Raw genomic sequence first — 19,466 nt, forward strand, 5'->3', positions numbered from 1 at the left:
CGACGAGCAAAGCTTCAGCCATGAAGAATGTCTGACTAAAACTCCCCCCATAACTGGCAGATTGAACCCAGCCTTTGACCGAATCTCCGCCGTTGATCCCCCCCTCCCCCGCCCGAGATCCGACCCCCTTCCCATTCTTGCCCTTTTTCTAATTAATCTCTACGCTAATCTTCCTTTACTATTTACGGGCCTGTTACGGTACTATGCGGAGGAGCTTAACCTACCGCGACCACTTTCTCTTCCTCCATGCAATGGCATGTTTACTCATTACTACCTTAAAAAAAAAGTTGTTGTATTTTATAAGTTAATAGATCTCAACTTAAAACTGTACCAAAGAGTGCATATAATCTTATATAGTTTGTAGGTTAAATTTATTAAGCAATTCTATATAAAGACAAGATTTTGAAACAGATAATTTTGTATTTGAATTAGGATAAATTCAACTGAATATGTATTGATTGGTACAAAAATCTTTAAAAAATATAAAAAATTTAGATAAATTATGAATTTAAAATTGAGCAAAAAAATAAGAGAGAAGCATGAAAAATAAAGAGATATACTATCTGTCCATGGATACAGAATGCGATAAATCACTTGTAAAGATCATATCTAAAAATTTAAAAAAAATAAAATTAATTAAATTACTTGATCGAGTTCCATGCAACTAAACAAATTGTCTTAGTCATTTTTTTACATATTTATAATAATTAATCATCCCGTTGATGAATCACAATACATTCCAATAAACTTGAATGCCACTAAAATAATAAATTTTATTATTCAAAAAAATCTTTACAATATAAGGAGATGATGATACCTTTTATTCCAATTTGTTTTGAATTTCTTAGTCTGAGGGCTACAATGTTGGGCATCTTAGGCATAGTTTTTTTTTTTTGTGTGTTTCTTTTAAAGTCGTGTAAGAGATAACAGCGGTGAGCTCATCAAGAATGAAAGGATTCTATAAAAAGTGTTTTAGTTAACCCCAGTAATTAAAGTACAATATAAAAAGTGAAGGAAAAAAGAAAAGAAAGAGAGAGAGAGATCGCCCTGCGTTTTGGTTTGTCAGTTGGTCCAGCTCATCCCTTACCCCCACCCTTCCCTTCCGATCGGATCTATTATTTTCTTTTCCAGGGTAACTCTCATTCCCCCCTGCCCAACCCTCCGTTTTAATTATTGCAAAATTTAATGAACCCCCTCCTCCGCCACCTGGTCTCTGTTTCCTCCCTTCCCTCCCCTTCTCTTCTCCCATCATCGCTTCCCATCACTCTCGCAAAAATAAACGCCACCCAGGAGCCAAAACAACACCAAGAAAAATAGAATCCAGGAAGGACAGAACCAGAACCAGAGAGACAGAGAAATATTAGATATGGACAGAGAGAAGAAAGGCGACGCCTTTGGAGATAGATAGATCCTCGTCTCCAAATTCCGTCATCGATCATTTGAAACGGGGTTTTAAGGATTACAGGCGGGGAGGAAAAGAGAGGGAAGGAGAAAGGGGAGAGGGGTAAGGGAAAGGGAGGAAGAGGAGGAGGAGGAGGGAATGGGGAACGTGACGTCGTCGGTGGCGGCGAAATTCGCGTTCTTTCCGCCGGAGCCGGCGACGTACGAGGTGGTGAGGGAGGGAGGAGGGGGAGGGCGGCTGTTCATGACGGGGGTGTCGCCGGACAAAAACGTGGAGGTGCACCTGCTGGAGACCAAGGCCGGGAACCGGATCGCCGCCGCCTTCTGGCGACACCCCCTCGCCCGCTTCACCATGCTCTACTCCCACGGCAACGCTGCCGACCTGGGCCAGATGGTCGACCTCTTCCTCGAGCTCCGCGCCCACCTCCGCGTCAACATCATGAGGTCTCTATTATTCTCTCTGTTTTGATCCTTTTGTTTTCGGTGCCCTTTTGGTTGGTTGTGAGTGTTTGGATTTCTTTTCCTTTTCTGTTCGATGGATAGATTCTGGTGGATGTGATGCACATACGTTGTTGGTTTCCTTGTGGACTGGATGGGAGCTTCCTTTTTAAGGATAAAAGAAAAAATATAAAAAGGGGACGTTTTTATGGCTTTTGTTTTGATTTCGATTTTATATCATTTTTTGGATCCATAGTTGGTGGAAAGATTGGATTTTTAAGATAAATTAAAATTCAGAAAATTCAGATTGTTTTGTTATATGTAATTAAAACGTGGTGATCAATACATGTGTTTAAAAAGCTTTGATTAAAGACCTACCTTTATTCTCCTTTTTTTTTTTTTTTTTGATGCGATATACACGCTTGATTTTTTTTTTTTTTTGGGTTTGGTTTGGGGGGGGTGGGGGGACGATGAAAAGTTGAAAAATTGGGAGTCTTTTGGAAAATTGCTATGTGAAAAATTGGAGTTTTAGCTAACTATTGTTCAAAATGTCATCTTTTTTCCTTAAATTTTTTTCAGGTGATCGCAACATGAATAGTTATGACATTAGCTCGCTATTATAATATAGGCTCCTTGCTCTGTTCTCCCCCTTTTTCTCCATTTTGGATGGAGGTTCATGCAGAATTCTTTTGCATTCCGGTGTTGCAGGGATTTCATTATTCTTTTAGATTTTAGACAGCGAGAAATTAAGAATCTGAGACTTTGTTATATTCTGTGCAAATTAATGGATGTTTTTGTTATTTTTTGCAGTTATGATTACTCTGGTTATGGAGCTTCCACTGGGAAGGTAAGCATAATATAACTAGATGCATGCGTGAGATTTGGTTTCTTGTATGTAGGCTTTGAAAATGACCATCCTAGTGGTTTTGCAATTTTTTGAGGAAAATAAGTGCTATCATTATTACTGTCATCTATAATTTCTCGAGTTACATCAATCCCTCCCTTGCGATGACCTTTGGATTTGTCACGATTGGAGAGGCCAAACGGGAAGCTAGCAGGACGTCCTATATCAGGGAACTGTTTCCTTCTACAAATACTTCACCAGTCTGTCATGGACAAATCAGGAGTGTGTGGGGGATGAACTGCTTGGATCAAGTGAACAAATTCTTCTCCTCTGAGAGATGCTCAACATCATCCATTCACATGATACTGCTTGTCCTTTTTACTGATTACTATAAGCAACAGTAGCTACACAGAAATAGTGACACATGCTTATGTCTTTATTCTGATTTTTCTAATAAAATTTCCAGTCTCTAGAAATGTTATAAATTCAGGCCAATTCTTAACTTGGACATAGCTGAAATATCACAATAACGGAGTTTCTAGCTGTAACAGTCTCCTAACTACAGATTCAATAGGTTTTGGGCTTAATACTGCCCATAATACTATGGACCATCCACATGTAGGTTGATGATTGTACAATAGGAACTCATGGTTATTGTGATAAATCTCATGTAGCCAATTTAAGAGATGATCTGTTGATAGGATCTTCAGCATCAAATACTTATGCATGAACTATGGTGGAAGGAAAGAATAACCCTGTTATGTGCTTCTTTCTTGGCAGTGCATCATGGAAATCTTGACAAAACTTGACACAACTTTTATAGTCATAATAAGAAATAAATTCTAGACAGGTTTTAGTTGTAAGTGCTCTTTCTTAATGCCATTTCTGATGTTATTCTCTTTCTCTTGTACTTGGTCATCCTTCTCAAAAGCCATCGGAGTTCAATACGTACTATGACATAGAAGCTGTTCATGATTGTTTGAAGAAAGAGTATGGCATAAGACAGGAGGATCTAATATTGTATGGTCAGTCTGTTGGTAGTGGACCTACATTGCATTTGGCCGCACGCTTGCAGAAACTGAGAGGTGTTGTCCTTCATAGTGCAATCCTATCAGGCATACGTGTCTTGTACCCTGTGAAGGTGACATTCTGGTTCGATATTTTCAAAGTAAGTAATGGATGCATTTTCAGTTATGATCTGTTTTCCATTTTTTTTTTTAATGCATTTAGTCATGATTTTCTTGCATAGTTAGATTTTCGATTGCATACTGAGTAAGTCTCACTTGTCATTTGCAGAACATTGACAAGATACGACAGGTCAGCTGTCCTGTTCTAGTTATACATGTAAGTCCTTATCCATTGTACATAAGTTATACGCATTTCCTATTTTATATTTTGCCCCTTGCAATGTAATTTCTTCTGTTGTCACATGAGCTTCTTTGTGCATAACCATACTGCAGTAAAGAATTTGTAGGCTGACACATCGAAGAATGAACGATATGAAATCAGTGCAAAACATTTGAAGCACTAACAGTGTGTGCAAGTTTAAAAATTAAGTTTTAGGTCATTTGTTTGTCTTTCACAAATATATTTAATTTTAGAGATGATGACCAGTTTCTGGGTATATAAAGCCTCTGATTATAACTTGACCAGAAATTGGTATAATGCTTTTGTTTTTGTGGAATTATTCAACCTCAAAGCCTAAGGCTAACACTATGTTTTGCATAGTTGTTGGATTATCTATTCGATATTTTATTTTTATATGTTATTAACGGAAAAAGTCAAATGTAGGCTTTGTTAGGTGTCTTACATATGTATCTTCAGCATCCGTTTGTGCCTATCCTACATAACCATATCATAGATGTCTGGCATATAGTGGAGTGTGTCAGAATGACAATCTGCCCAAAGTAATTATCTACATATGTTGAGCCCTGTCCTGGAGGATTCTTGCTAACCGTGCATGTTTGAGAAAACATTACCTGAATAGGGCAGAAAAATTTCCTGAACAAGTTCACAATGTTTATCTGGCATTTTTATGCACAAGCCACATGACAAACATGTCACATGAAAATGATGTCACATGAAAATGAAGTATTTCCACCTGTGCTTCGGCATATGTATAGATGGATGGATCTTTCCAATTATTGTCCCAGAGGAGTATAGCTAACTTTGTAACACATAAATCTAGCTTGTTTGAGAAAACATTACCTGCATAGGGCAAAATTTCCTGGACAAGTTCACGGTGTTTATCTAGTGTTTTTATGCACAAGCTACATAACAAGCATGTCAAATGTAAATAAAGTACTCTCACCTATGCTTTGGCATATGCTATGTATTTATATGACATACACTACATGTATATATGATGTTTTTATGCACAAGCCACCTAACAAACATATCACATGTAAATCTTCGCATATGCTATGTATGTATGTCTTTCCAATTGATTTTGTGAGGACTAGTGTAGGCACATGTTTAGTTCCAGTTGATTGTTTGTTGGGAAGGTCTTGAATATTTATACCCGGACAAGGAGTCTAGATAATACCTTCTTGGCTAGCTTTTTGGGTAAGGTCCTGTTATTACGAATCGTATCATAGCAAACCTGGTCCACAGCATGTGTAGTCTAGGGGACATTGCAACATGAGCTCTTTAGGACTAACCATGGGCTGATCATGGTATGGTTAGATGTGAATTTGAGTGGATTGAGACCCTTAATTTAGGAAGCATGCTAGGGCTTCAACGGGGGGAGCATGTGAGGATCATGCGGGCATGTCTTTAGTCCTAGATTTTATGCATTAGGGAGGTCTTGGGTGCTTATACAGGGTGGAAAAATCCAAATGATAGGTTATTGGCTGGCCTTTTTAGGTGAGGTCCTGGGCCAATAATTAGGTAAAGGAACTATGCGGACATATGTTTAGTCTAATGTTGGTTGTGTACTAAGGATGTCGTCAGGGGTGAGTTATTGGGTGGTTATAGATTTTTATTCTAGTTTTGGTATATTTGGTTAAGCAGTCCTACTTTGGCTGAAATATTTCACACTTCAATCAAAAGGTATTCTGGAACTATAATTTTTAACTTGATTAAGGAAAAGCAAATGAATGACAAGAAAGCCTATTAATGGATGTAAGACTGTCCATGCTAGTTAGCACGGATTGGATGTGCTTTCATGTATTCTTATATCTTTTTAATTGTTAGTCAATTTAACATGTTTTTGTCAGGTAGACTAGTAAGTGCTGTTGTGGAGAACAATACTTAACATAGCTTTTAAACTTCTTTTTTCATTCCCTTTTCTTGAGTAAGTTGTTAAAGCACCGATTTACTAAAAAAAAGGGGTGTCAAGTATTGATTCCTGTGCAACTAATGCAGGAGGAAGCAACATAGTTTATGTTGCATAATTGAGTGATAATGTTCTGATGACCTTTAATCAATTGGAGTAGTCAAACTTGAAATCTTGTTTGATTCATGCAGAAGAAAGCAGGTCTATGCGGTTAAATTTCATGCTGGAGGCTGGTTGTGTTTTAGTGAAACTTTGGTTAATTCAATTCTGGATGTGGATGCAAATTGGGTGCTTGAGGAATCAAAAAGCATTATGCTGTTTACTCATGTCTTGAGAGGATACTGAAGCTTAATTGGAACTCGAGCCTACAATTCTTACCAATGAAATTTATAACCAAAGGAGTGGAATGCATTGCATGGAATTTGCTAAAGATTTATTCTAGTGCAAAAGAATGTTGAAGCCTAGATCTCGATGCATCCATCGCCTTAAAGGAAGCTGATTCCCATTTATGCCATAACTAAGTCCTTTCTTATCACTATTCATACTATCCAATGCATATTTCATCTCATCATTTTTCACCTAATACTAAATTGTTATGCGTTAGATTTGTTGTTTTTTCTTTGCCCTCTAGATCTTTTCTTACTGTCATGCACCTTGCCTTGGTTAATAGTTTTTCATCATCATCATCAGTTTTATACATTTTATAACTCTACAGGTTTTAAATGCTTTCACTTTTGATGTTTTATAAGCATCTCCTTATTTCAGTTTAAAGTTTCAAGGGTTTTCTGTGTAATGCTTTTTCTTTGAAATTTCAAGTTCTGACTACTAAAATTTCCAAGATTTCACCAAAGCCATTTGCTTGACCGTTCTCATTGACTTGCAAAAGTATTTTTTTCCCATTCAAAGTTTTTGGATTCACAAAACTGGCATTCAAATTTTGCTACTTCTCTCTAGTCTCATCGCAGAGCAAGGGATCAAACATGAGTTTCTCACGGAGGAAAAGTACCTCAAGCAGCTTTTTGTGTAGAAATTTGTGTTTACTTGACAAATCTAAAACTTTCATATCTCATTAATAAATTCATAAAATCTTTTCTTTGACCAGCAAGAAGTAATTTGGAGACCCATCGGAAGAGTTCATATTTTTCAGTAAGTCTGAAGAATTCATGTTTACCGGAAAAGATGGCTCCCATATCTGATGAGGCACAGGTTTACATGTGGAAAATTCGGACTTGGAATCCTATTTCTTTTTATTTTTTATTCTCTTTGCTGGACTCATCTATTTGGGATCTAATGATTTGCAGCTGATTTTTTTTTTTTTTTCTTAACCTATTTGATTTTTTTTTTCTGTGCTCAATATTTTTTTTAGGCTTGGATGACCAGTGGTGGAGAAAGTAGGTGAAATCATTGACTTTAAAAATTGTGCTCAAAGTTGTTCACTAAAAAATAATAATAATAGTAGTTGAACATCTTATTAAATCTCTTATGTTAAATCTCCATGCTTCTGCATTTGGATGACCATACGCATTCGTCCATGTTTCATCATCCAATCTCGTTAGTGTTTTTTCATTTTATTTTATTTTTTTAATCTTTACAAAGTTATCACTGGTGTCCTTGTAAATGCTAATCATTGTAAATGCTAATCAATCAATCGTTTGCAGGGAACAGCTGATGATATTGTTGATTGGTCCCATGGAAAGCGTTTGTGGGAGCTATCCAAAGAAAAGTATGATCCATTATGGGTCAAGGGTGGTGGTCATTGCAATTTAGAAACTTACCCTGAGTACATCAGGCACTTGCGAAAATTTATTAGTGCAATGGAGAAGCACTCTCTCTCAAAGCAGCAGAAACAAAGCAATGCACCAGCATCCACCATCACCGAAGTCAAACACAACAAGTGTTTGAGATTTGGCTTAAAATGACATCCTCTGACAGGATTCAGATGCAGTTTTAACTCTTTCAGGAGCCAGTTAGCTCTTCATGGATGCCTGCTGGTTTCCTAGATGTAAAATTTAACCCAAAAAAAAAAAGGGGGGGGCTTATACAGTCATCTCATCTGGAGTATGATCTCAGGACATACACATGAATCAGCTTATTAGATGTTCTGTCCAGAAAGTTGCCACACCTTTTGAACGCTGGGTGGAGAACACAAATCCTGAGCAGCTCTTAATCGACAAATTATTGTTTCTGGGATCAATTTGCTCTTGAGAATTGAATTATTTGTATGATTTTGTGAGATCCCGTGTTTCTGTAAACACTTTCGGATCTGAAAGTAAATATATGTTTTGTTCTCTTATATATTTTCAAACTAGTATTCTCTCTGAAGGCGTGGCTATTCTTGCTACTGCATTTATCATTTATCAACCAAGCAACATTTGTCCATTGACTTCAAGATCTGACAGAAACCTGAGCTAAATGATCAAAAGTCTAAAATGGGACATCCTATCTATTAATCTAAAATTATGAATGGAAGAAGCCATGCAAGCCATTTCCAAGGAAGTTAAATCCATCATGTATCCAAAAAAGAAGGTTAGACCCATCTAATAACGGCTAGAAGAGTAGTGAGATGAGGGCTTTGAGAAGGCTGTACGTCAGCTAGCGCCATCCAAACAGGCCCAGCTCATATGTTAATAATGTCACACAACAATTCCAAATTATTTCAGTATTAGTTGTAGTTCTCCCTTCTTACAGAAAAGCCTCCTTTCTATTTCAGAAAATGACTCATTTTCATAAACCAAATGTCCTGGTCATGTATTGCTAAAGAATATAACTCGTCAACTAATAATAACTACTTTTCTTTTTTTTTTTTACCCAAAGACTAGTTGATTAGAATTGCATAGATTATCCTCGTACTTTCGATATTGCCCCGATCTTCTGGTCCACTGGGCCTGATGGTCATGCCCAAGCCCAGGAAATTAGTTAATCGGGAGCACTTTCTAGCCCAGGGCCCAGTCCAAGATATAGCTGAGATTAGACTAGCAAGCTGTTCCTGCCCATTGATGACTTGACGTAAAGGTCCAAAAGGTGCAATCATGCATATCCGACTCATCACCACCACCTTGACCAAATGATCGAATAGTTTTTTTTTTTTTGGTAGAAAAATGATCGAATAGTTGACGAGGAGGCCTCTGTAAGGCTTAGGCCAGATCTAATTCTTAAATGGAACTCAACATGCAAGGTTATATTTCACAAATTAATCATAATTTCACCAAGTTCATGGTTGGAATTATTTGATCATCAAAATAAAGATATGCAAGGTAATGATAATGACATCACTCACCAACTTTATTTCTACTGCAACAAGTAGCTATAGAAGAACATATTGTTTATTTCCATGTCACTCTTCCATTTGTTTCCTTGAGTTAGGTCCATGATCTTTAGAGCAAGAGAGTGATACGGTCAACACAAAACATACTCAATGCGCGCACACAAGTACAAACATGTATGTGTATATATATGTATGTGTATATGTATGTATGTATGTATCAAAGTCCAACATATACCACACTCAACCCTATTATAGAAACTCTTCTCCATTTGCTCCTTGAACCTAATGCGCACATGAATGCCAAACATGTCAAATACGGCTTTAAAGTGCATCCACATAAATCTCATGCAATGCCAAACACACGACCAATAAAAAAAGAGAGAAATCCTTACCCCGAGAGAGAGAGAGAGAGATATTATTGGGCTATCCAGTCTATCATCTGCTTCAAATGGCACGAACAAACATAGCCTTCCAAGCACCGCAGCCACCACCCTTTTTCCCAGGTATGGACCACTTGGATAAATTCAACATAGCTAAAAAGAAGACCACCCATTCAGAACACAAAGCTCATGACTCCTTTTAGAAAAGCTTATGCTACAGGATGCATGAGAAAGATTCCAAAAGAGTGATCACCATAATGGCATGGAAGGAAGATGATGAAGAGAAGAGAATTGTTTCTCCCAACGCTAGGAGCCTTTGGGACCACAACAACTCATCGCAAAACAAAATAACTAGCTTTGCGTATATATCATAGCACTTCCCACATCCTCCCCGGGCTTATGATTCCCTACCGATCAAGGACGCTTTTAGTCAAGGTCATATATACCCACAATGGAAGCATATACTCCCACCTTGACAGCTACCAATACATAGTTTTCTCATTTTGTCTGTAGCTTGGATTCTCTCTTTACTTTTCTACCGATATGTTTCATGTATATGGCTAGAACGTCCTTAAATTAGCCTAACTGTCTATAATTTCTTCAATTAACTTGTCGCTATCAATCATCCTTGCGCCTTCATGCGTAATGCTAATGTGTGTCCATAAGTTAGGTCAGGGACCACATTGACTGGAACAATATCAAAATGGTGACCTCTCAAGCTGCTGATTTGCTCAGTTCAAACCCTAGAGTTTAAAGTAGTGCAGCCTAATGTTTCAACCTCATTGGTAATACATTAGATAAAATTAAACCAACATGACCTAACACGGATAGACCTAATCAAATTTTGATGAACCTAACATAATCATACTTCATTGATCAAGTGGAGTAGGTCTTCTTATTCTTTTTTCTTTTTTTTTTTCAAGGGGGAGCATGACCTTCTATAATGTCTTTAAAGAGATATTTAACCCATCTTCTAGGTTGCGCTTAGTTCTCATAATCCTAATTGGTACCTAACATTAATTTGAGTCAAATATCTGAGTCTTGAGAGCTTGACATTGTTCAATGTGGCCTCAATTCTCCTTTATCCAAATTTCGAGTATATTTCCTTTCGATCCATACTCCATTATATGGGATAAAGCCATCGGACATCAGCAATACATCACAAAGCACAATTTCAAGCCGGTCCAACAATGGAGAACATTCATACATTGTCCTTTCTACTTACCACCACCTTTCATACGTCTTTAGCTAATAAAAAGAGCTATGATGGGTAGCTACAACATCAAGTCACACCATCTCTTTTGAGCTTCCCAATTTCGTTAGTGATTGACTCTGAGGGATGGAATCCTGCTTTCTTGTCCTCTCCCTTGTAAACCTGCCACAAGAGGGATATATATATATATATATATATATATATATATATATATATATATATTTTTTTTTTTTTTTTTTTTTTTTTTTTTGATGTAACACAAGAGGCATATTTAGTTATACAATTGGATATATACCAGTCACATATGGTCCAAACCACTTTGAAACACCCTTAAACCGCCTTAAGAATGCTAATTCATCTTGGATCTCATGAATTAATCATGAGTGAAGCAGATTGGACTGCTGCCTTTGATCTTAGCTTGAATTTTCTCGCACCAGCAGAGGGTAATCAATAAGCTACACAAGCAAAAGCATGCTGAATTATGGGCACCCCGTGTAGTGTTAGTGTTTTTGAATACATTATCTTCAATATGAACTAGGTGGGCATGGGAATGAGATTTTTTTTTTGAACTTAGGGTGGATCAAGCTTGGGCACAAATTCAGTACATTTTTAAGCCTTTTTTTTTTAAAAAAATATACAGCTCAATTTGATCATTTTTGACTAAAAGTATAATTAAATAAGTTAAGCGTGGCCGATGTAGTTAAATTCAACACACCTAATTTGGATGTTAGCTAATGTGAACTCATTTGATGAAGAGGCCAAGTTAGCAAACGTGGACACAAAGAGACCCATTTCTCCAGGACCTAACCCACTTGCACATGTGCTTCACGTTATGACGTCCTTCACGCGACCTTCCATGCGACGTGGCAGCTGATAGCGATCACCACAAACTATTTCAAAGAAGTAGGCTAGCTTTCTCGTATGAACATATCTTGGACGTGTAATGCTAATCCACGAACAGACCAATCCATTCTCTTGATTTCATATAATTATAATGGATTTCTCCAGAGTGCAAGCAAGGCGCGTCTGAAGGTACTGGGGAGCGTCAATCGTAACCAAGCCATGATTCTTTTATAAAGAAGACGTGTCTTAGAGCTATTTAGAAACAATTAATAATCGAACTATGGGAATGCTAGCTTATTGGAGTACTCCAAAGTAACTTGGCCATAGTATATTCTCTCTCTCTCTCTCTCTATCTATCTATCTCTCTTACAAGGCCATAGGATATCCCTTTATTCTATTAGCTAATGCTTGATGGTGCCACCCACACTCATCAAGATCACACCTGTCGAACCCTGAGAGTGACAAATGGGCAAGATGGAAGATCACATGCAATCCTCGAGTCAACTAGTATTAGTCTTTAGTTTCCCTTCTCTTCTTTTGGTAAAAAGTTTCCCTTCTCTTTTGAGGTAGGATTCTATAATCCAACATGCATAATTGGGAGGGCATAACGAGGAAGCGATTTACTTTTGCTAATTAAATAGTTTTCCATGTGAGGGAGTAAAAGATTTTTGGCATTTCAATAATAGGAGGGTTGAGTGGGGCTTACCCCCACCTTAAAAGTGGTGACATCTTTATAGCTGAACCTCAACTTTGCCGATTATAAAACTCGCCCAAAGTAGTATGCCTTCCTGACCCACTAACCAATTAAAATATCAAGCAAAGTAGTGCCAGGTGACTTCAGAAAGCAAAGAATCTAAAGGCCATACATGGAATCAATACTTAACAAGCAGGAAGCCTGAGATAAGGCTAGAGGGTGGATAAAGTAACACATGGGGATGGATAGAATAACCATAATATGGCTAGCTTCTTCAATCTTATTTCTATTGTCTTAACTAAATTTATATATATATTTTTTAATTTTGAGCATGATGATCAACTAACTTTAAATTATGATATGGTTCCACTAATTAAATAAGATCGCACTGTGTATGCATATTCCCAAGAATCGATATCTGTTGCCCTTTAAATAGAAAAATTATTGGTAAGAACTATTTTACTGCATATATCTTGAACCGTTCAATAAAAAGTCATCGTATCATCTAAAAAAAAAATTTTTTTTTTTCGGTTCAAAACAATAAAAGTTGTCGGATAGCTAACCATGGTTAATATTGAATCATTTTTCATTCAAAATTTTTAATCAAATTTGGATGCGATAATTTTTTATTGGATGGTCCAAGATATATATGGTAGACCGGTTCTAACTAATAATTTCTCCTATAAATAGATCGCGGTCCTCGTCATATCAATGAGTTAGTTAAATGAGCTTGAATAGGTGAGAGGTTGTCTTGAGCTTAACCTCAAACCCAACTTGATGAGTCAGAGTAGTACTAATCATTTAATCTATAAATACACAAGCATGTGGAGACAACCTCCACATAAATCTATAAATATAAGTACATAGATATATTCATATACACATATGTGAATATGTCCCTATACATGCATAGATTAATTGATTATACATAAATAAGCTACTAATGGTAGTTGAAAAAAAAGTAGACACGTTTGGTTTCTTGTGGAGGAACTATATTTTAAGCGACCTACAGTTGAATCATATGTCACCGTATATTAACATAGATATAACAATTAACAACCAGATATATGCTAATTTTTCAAACTTCTACCGAGGCCATTCTATGTGTTGAAAATCTTTTCTTATAAGTTTAGAATTGCCCTTAAAATATCTTTGCAGTTCCACAGAAATTAAATCATCAATATTGGGCATCTCTGTCCGTATTTGAGAGAACTTAGGTTCAAATCTAGGTGGTGGCTTTTCCGGCGTGGTTCTTAATGAAAAACATAATTCGTGCATGAGTAGTATTCGCCATGCATTATTGTCGTGTGGAATTAAGATTTATATGGATTTTTGTTTCTATCATCAAATAGTTTGTGTAAATAAATTATAAATTCTACGACTAGAATACAGAATGATATAATTTGCAGCATCAGGCTTCACAAATTTCTTGAAATCCAATTGAGGCACTTTGCAAAAATTAGGGGTTAATTTCCCTATAGAACATATGTAAACGCTCCATATTTGTAACTTGAAGGCGCTGACTTGATAAGTTTACCATTAATTCTATAATCATTGAATTAGTATATATCCAGATTCAAATCCCACTTTTTCACCATGGAATGAGAGGGTAGGGATACATGAGAATAGTTCTCTAAATTTTTTTAGAGAAAAAGGAAAAACTACTCTCATATTAAACTTTATCGCATCATCAAATCAGTTCTGACTCCGTTGAATGCTCGTGTAGGACCCACCGATGTTCAACTTATAACAGCCCAAGTGTTTAATGCCACCTTGTCCCGTGGTATATTGATGTTAGATCTTGGCCTCCCTTGAAGGAAACATTCAATTCTCCCAAACTCGGTTAGCACCTGCAACCTACGCACTTATCGATTCCTGTCCTCACATTGTCCGGATTTCAACACGACCGAGTTCGATACCGGTGCTCGCGAGCCCGGATTCGGGCGACCCCTTCCACGGTCTCAGCGAGCTTTGCTCGTGTGTGGTGTGGTCCCACTGCACCGTGGACCGCATTGGGGAGGCGGTCCGTAATTCGTGCACGAAAATTGGAGACCTGAATTATTGATGAAATCAAATGACACTGAACCGTCTGATTGCCATCGCATGATGAGGACGTGGACCAACCAACGACCAGCTTTTGGGTGTCCCCCATCCGATGGTATTATGCGACAACGGTCGTTTAATGCTTCGCGCCAGGTCCGATTATGTTGTCCGCGGCAACGGCAATCACTTAAAGGAGGGATGAGAGGAAAAATATAATGTGAGGCTGGTGGAGGTGGAAGTGGTGGAAGAGGGGCTGCCAGAGCTGGAGGTGGGAGAGATAATAACGGTGGAGACAAGTGATTGGGTGATGTCGACAAGGGTGGTGGTGTTGGCATGGGCAGGGTGAGAGAGGAGAAGATTAGAGAGGGAAGAGAAGATGGAAGGGCTTGGAGAGTTGGGCGAGGCATAGGTGAGGGATGGTGGAAAGATGGGTTGAGAAGCATAAGGATGGGGAATGAGAAAAGAGATGGAAGGCCAGGTGATGGTGGTGGAGCTTAAATGAATCGGGTTGGAGGGATGGCGAGATGGATGGTCATGATGGAGTTGCTGTATCGTTTTTGTAATTTTCATCTATTCTAAATCTATCATTCAGATTATATGTTATACTCTTATTCATTTAATTTTTCTAACATCTATATTAAAAATTTGATAAATTCTTCAATTGGCAGGAAAGGGCTATTATTTTCATTATCAGTCTAAATAATAATAATGTTAAGGAAACTTATACTCTTTTTTTTTTTTAACCATCTAGGCAAAAAAAAAAAAAGAAAAAAAAATTATTAGGAAAAAATAGACCTTTTTAGTTTTATCCAATTTCTCATATTGACATGGTCCCCATAATGTGGTTAAGATGAGATTTAATCTCACCATAAAGTAGGCACATTTTTACCATCTCTCAACTATCATAAGGAATTAAAGAATTGAGCAAGAAGTGGAACAAGAAAGGCCGGTAGTATTCAAAATTTTCTATATTAGATGCTTTATTATGTCAATATTTTTGAAAATTATTTCTAAATTTTTGTATTCATCCCTTGTTACATAGAAAATAAATATCGACAACCTATAATAATATATCATTATTATTTGATTTAAATTATTGACATACAACATTATTATTTCTTAAAATTGCTATACATTTGAATTTATAAATATAACTTTTAGTCAAAGAATATAAATAACAATAATTAGTATGTTATGTGACAAGGACTATGATGAATTACTTAGACGACAGTAATGAGTTATTTGTGTAAAACAATAAATACAATTAAATCACTCCTCCATTTTCATATGTTTTGCCATTATAAGTAAACGAACACTCTAGAATTGTGATGACAACTAATAAAATGTTGCTATAATATCACATGTATAATTAAGGGTGTAAACAAGCTGAGCTTGATCAAGCTTGGCTTTAAACTAATTTCAAGCTTGAAAGGGGATATCAAGCTTTGTTTGTTAATCACTATTTCAAGCTCCATTTAAGCCTAACTTCAAACCTAGTTGAACATGAATCTAAACAAATAGATTGAAATCCTAAATCAAGCTAGAAATCAATTCAAACACAAGTCTAAACGAATGGCTTGAATTTAAGCTTGGTATAAGCTTAAATTAAAGATTGATTTAAGTTTGATCCAGATTTGATATTGCCTTATCTTTTAAAGATGTGATCATCCCTTCAGTTATATAGGGTTTCTAAGAGGGCTTATGGAATGAGAGGTGGTGGTGATGATTAGTGAGGAGGTGTGGAGATGTCGAATAGGTTAGCAGAGAGTAGAGGATGAGAGTTTATGAGAGTGCATGTGGTAATAGGAGAAGAGGTGGTGGTGGTAGTGGTGGGAACTACCAAGGGGAGGTGGTGGCGGTTGTAGGTTAGAGGTTCATCTTTTGCATCAAAAGAGGGATTGGCCTTACTTCACATGAATCCACCATAGGATCATCCCACTCTCTTCAAAATTTATATAGGTGGATGAATGAGAGAGTTTGAAGTGCATTGAGATTTGTGAGGTGGATGATTTAATGGTGGATTTGCATGTTGGAAAGCATTCTTTTTGCACAAAAGATGTATCCTGATCTTGTGGCAATTAGCATGAGGGTTGACTTGGTGAGTTCATGGGATGGGAGAGAAAATAGTAGAAGGGAGGAGTTTGTGGGATTGGCCATGGGAGGAGAGATGAGTTTGTGAGGTGGGAGAGTAGAGAGCAGGAGTAAGGCAATAATGATGGGAGCAGATATAATCAGAACTTTGTATGTTAGAGAATTAGGCTCTGTTTGGTATTATTGTTAAAAGTAAAATATTTAGAGCATTTTTTTTTTATAGTGAAAAGAAAGGGGTGGGGAATGATACCCTGCTGTAGTTGCCCTTCACTGAGGACCTCTCCCCATCAAGAAAATATTCGATTCGAGCTCTTAAGCAGACTCTCCCCACCTCGAAGGTGAGTATGTCATCCAGGCACCCTCTGCAGGCATTAGGCGGACCAAATACCACTTCCGCGCACACCAACAGGATATCGGGCATCCATTCTCTTATTTAATCGATGCACGTGCATTTCGAACCCGCATCGGCTGCGTGGAAGCCCACAACCTATTCTATTTGGGCTATTGCTTGAGCGGCAAAATATTTAGAGCTTTTAAAAATAGAATTTTTACAACATTTGTTAAGTATCATAGATAATTAAATTAAGAATGTACTTTTGCTATGATAAAATACTAATAAAAATATTTATATAGTATTAATTGTACAATATGATATAATACCATAGAGTATTATATATTAAAATACTATTACGTAGTATAATATTATTATAAAGTAATAAATTTTGATATAATATTGTAATATAATATAATATTATAGAGTATGGTAGAATAAAATAATATGATAAGTATAATACAATACAATATTACATATTAAAATACTATTACATAGTATAATATTATTATAAAGTAATAAATTATGATATAATTTTGAAATGTAATATAGTATTAGTATAGTCCAATAAAATAATATGACAAGTATAATCTTATATTATATTATTTAATATTATAATATTATTGAATAATATTGGATATTTTTGTGAAATTATCATGTGAAGTATATAATATGATATGATATGAGATATTATTATATCAAGTATATATATTTCCATGGGCATCCCGATCAACAAAAATTTAATAAAAGTCAAAATAGTTTCTAAAATTTGTTGGAAAACATTTTTGGGGAGGGCTCCAGTTTAGGGCTTCTCCCAAGTGGATCTTTTCTAATTATCTAGCAAAGTCAAAATAACTTCAAAAAAGTATTTTTTGGCGAGATAGAAAGTTCTAAAAACTTTGCCAAACATGCTTTAGTTAGAAGAGCCTTAAGTCTTCGTTCTTCTGAACCATTGGACCTTAAATCCTGCGGCACTAAAAAAAAAAAATTAATAATTATACACCAGTGGATATGGAACTTTAGCAAGGTGAGCTTCGCTGGCCGGCTATTGCTACGTTTGTCGAGAAATTAATTTCAGGTCTAAATTGTTGGATCAAATTTGGTTGGTCTTATCTTCGAACCTAGCCTTAGCCGGGCCCATCCCAAGCTGAGATTGAGCTGCTAGGTTCGTTTGGCACCCTAAGACATAGGCATAGCTGGTGGGCAGATATTTGACTTCCCGCATATTGTACGATCGTTGTCTGATAATGGCATTTTACAGGACGCATCGCGGTGCCGCTCCCAGCTGTATCCAGGCTGAATCAGGATCCAACGGTCGAGAAGCAATCATCCTTTGAACGCGGGACACGTTTCGGCGGATGATAGGAAGGCGGAGCGGACAAACGAATCCCGCAGGAGGCCAGCGAGGATCCCCAACACGTCGGCGTCTTCCGGGTCAGCTGATTTCAGGCGGGGGCCCCACCAACGGACCCGTCCGCCCATTGGCCGGCCGAAACGCGTCCTCACGGGCGAGCCCTTCTTCCGTTATTTGTTCCATTAATGGGACCAGGTATCACGCAACGCGCACATGCGGACGACACGGCCTCGTGATCGACGTCTATTTACGGTCCTGCCACTGATCTCGCTGCCCGTTCGCCTCTCCCGCGGACGATGGATGATCTCGTCAGGGAACAGGGGTTGTATCTTTCGCTCGAAGGATGGATTCGCTTTCTTCGCACGAATCCACCGTTAAATCATGCAATGGCTGCTGTAAGATCTATGCGGATGGTCATCGAACGTGTTTGCAATGCTTTAAGAGCTGTGCGGAGCGTGATCCAACGGTCTACGTTGCAAAAGAACATTAATCATTCTCCCGCGCGAAAGATGCAACCTGAACCCCCTCACGAGGGCTGGGCTGGTACCACCCCTGAGACGCGTATTAGGTTTGTGTGTGGAGAATAATAAATGGAAGGAAAGGAGGGGAATCTTTGGTATTTTAAAGGGAGTGAATATGTGCTAATATGCCCGTATCTTCTGTATGGATAAGATGGGCGATGCATGTAGACCAATAACTCTTGCCTCAGCACAATTTTATACTAAGTATTTCCTATAAACATGCCGGCCGTTTGGAAATTGATTTTTGCTTCAAAATTTTACTCCGGGAAATTCCATAGCGAGTAATGTAATGATTTCAACCAAGTTCACCCTGAAAAAAAAGGTACCATGGGTGTATGCTTTCTCTCCCTTTTCTTCCTGATATTACTATTTATGCACATTTACTCCTTTTGTTATTTTTGACTGTTTACTCTTGTAGGACTTTGTATTATTTCTTCATGATTCAGAGGCCGGCAAACACTGATAAATTTAATTGCTGATGGATTTTTTTTCACAGTAGAAGCCATCTTCTTTGGAAAGTGGGTCTAGACACCGTAGAAGGGCAAAGGATCATGAATTAATAATTGGGAGTGTTTATTATTATAAACCCATGTTGTGATAACTGATTTTCTTGGAAGAATGAATCCATTTTTTTTAAGCCATGCGATCTAATTTATTATTTATTAAAAAATATCAATGGGATGGCCGCTGCTTAACTTTTATACAGATGATCAGAAAAGCTATTGGTTCAGTAAGTTAATGTTTATCGTATAACAATCCATTTATATTATC

The 19,466-nt window shown here is 37.2% G+C and overlaps 1 protein-coding gene across 1 annotated transcript; it reads left to right on the top strand.

Moving 5' to 3' along the window:
- Positions 1-1,051: 1,051 nt before the first annotated feature.
- Positions 1,052-8,255, top strand: LOC105060217 (uncharacterized). Its single transcript, XM_010943827.4, has 5 exons — positions 1,052-1,845; positions 2,650-2,686; positions 3,615-3,851; positions 3,980-4,027; positions 7,619-8,255. Exons 1-5 carry the CDS (start codon positions 1,541-1,543, stop codon positions 7,877-7,879), a joined length of 888 nt encoding a protein of 295 aa, XP_010942129.1. The 5' UTR covers positions 1,052-1,540; the 3' UTR covers positions 7,880-8,255.
- The last annotated feature ends 11,211 nt before the right edge of the window (positions 8,256-19,466 follow it).

This window comes from Elaeis guineensis, chromosome 1, assembly GCF_000442705.2.
Source record: "Elaeis guineensis isolate ETL-2024a chromosome 1, EG11, whole genome shotgun sequence".
Taxonomy (NCBI): Eukaryota; Viridiplantae; Streptophyta; class Magnoliopsida; order Arecales; family Arecaceae; genus Elaeis; species Elaeis guineensis.

Bases quoted from the DNA above. Each gene is read 5' to 3' on its own strand.
- LOC105060217 (XM_010943827.4), top strand. From the start codon at position 1,541: ATGGGGAACGTGACGTCGTCGGTGGCGGCGAAATTCGCGTTCTTTCCG. The intron at 2,687-3,614 runs GTAAGCATAATA...CCTTCTCAAAAG, and splicing joins ATGGAGCTTCCACTGGGAAG to CCATCGGAGTTCAATACGTA. The intron at 3,852-3,979 runs GTAAGTAATGGA...TGTCATTTGCAG, and splicing joins TCTGGTTCGATATTTTCAAA to AACATTGACAAGATACGACA.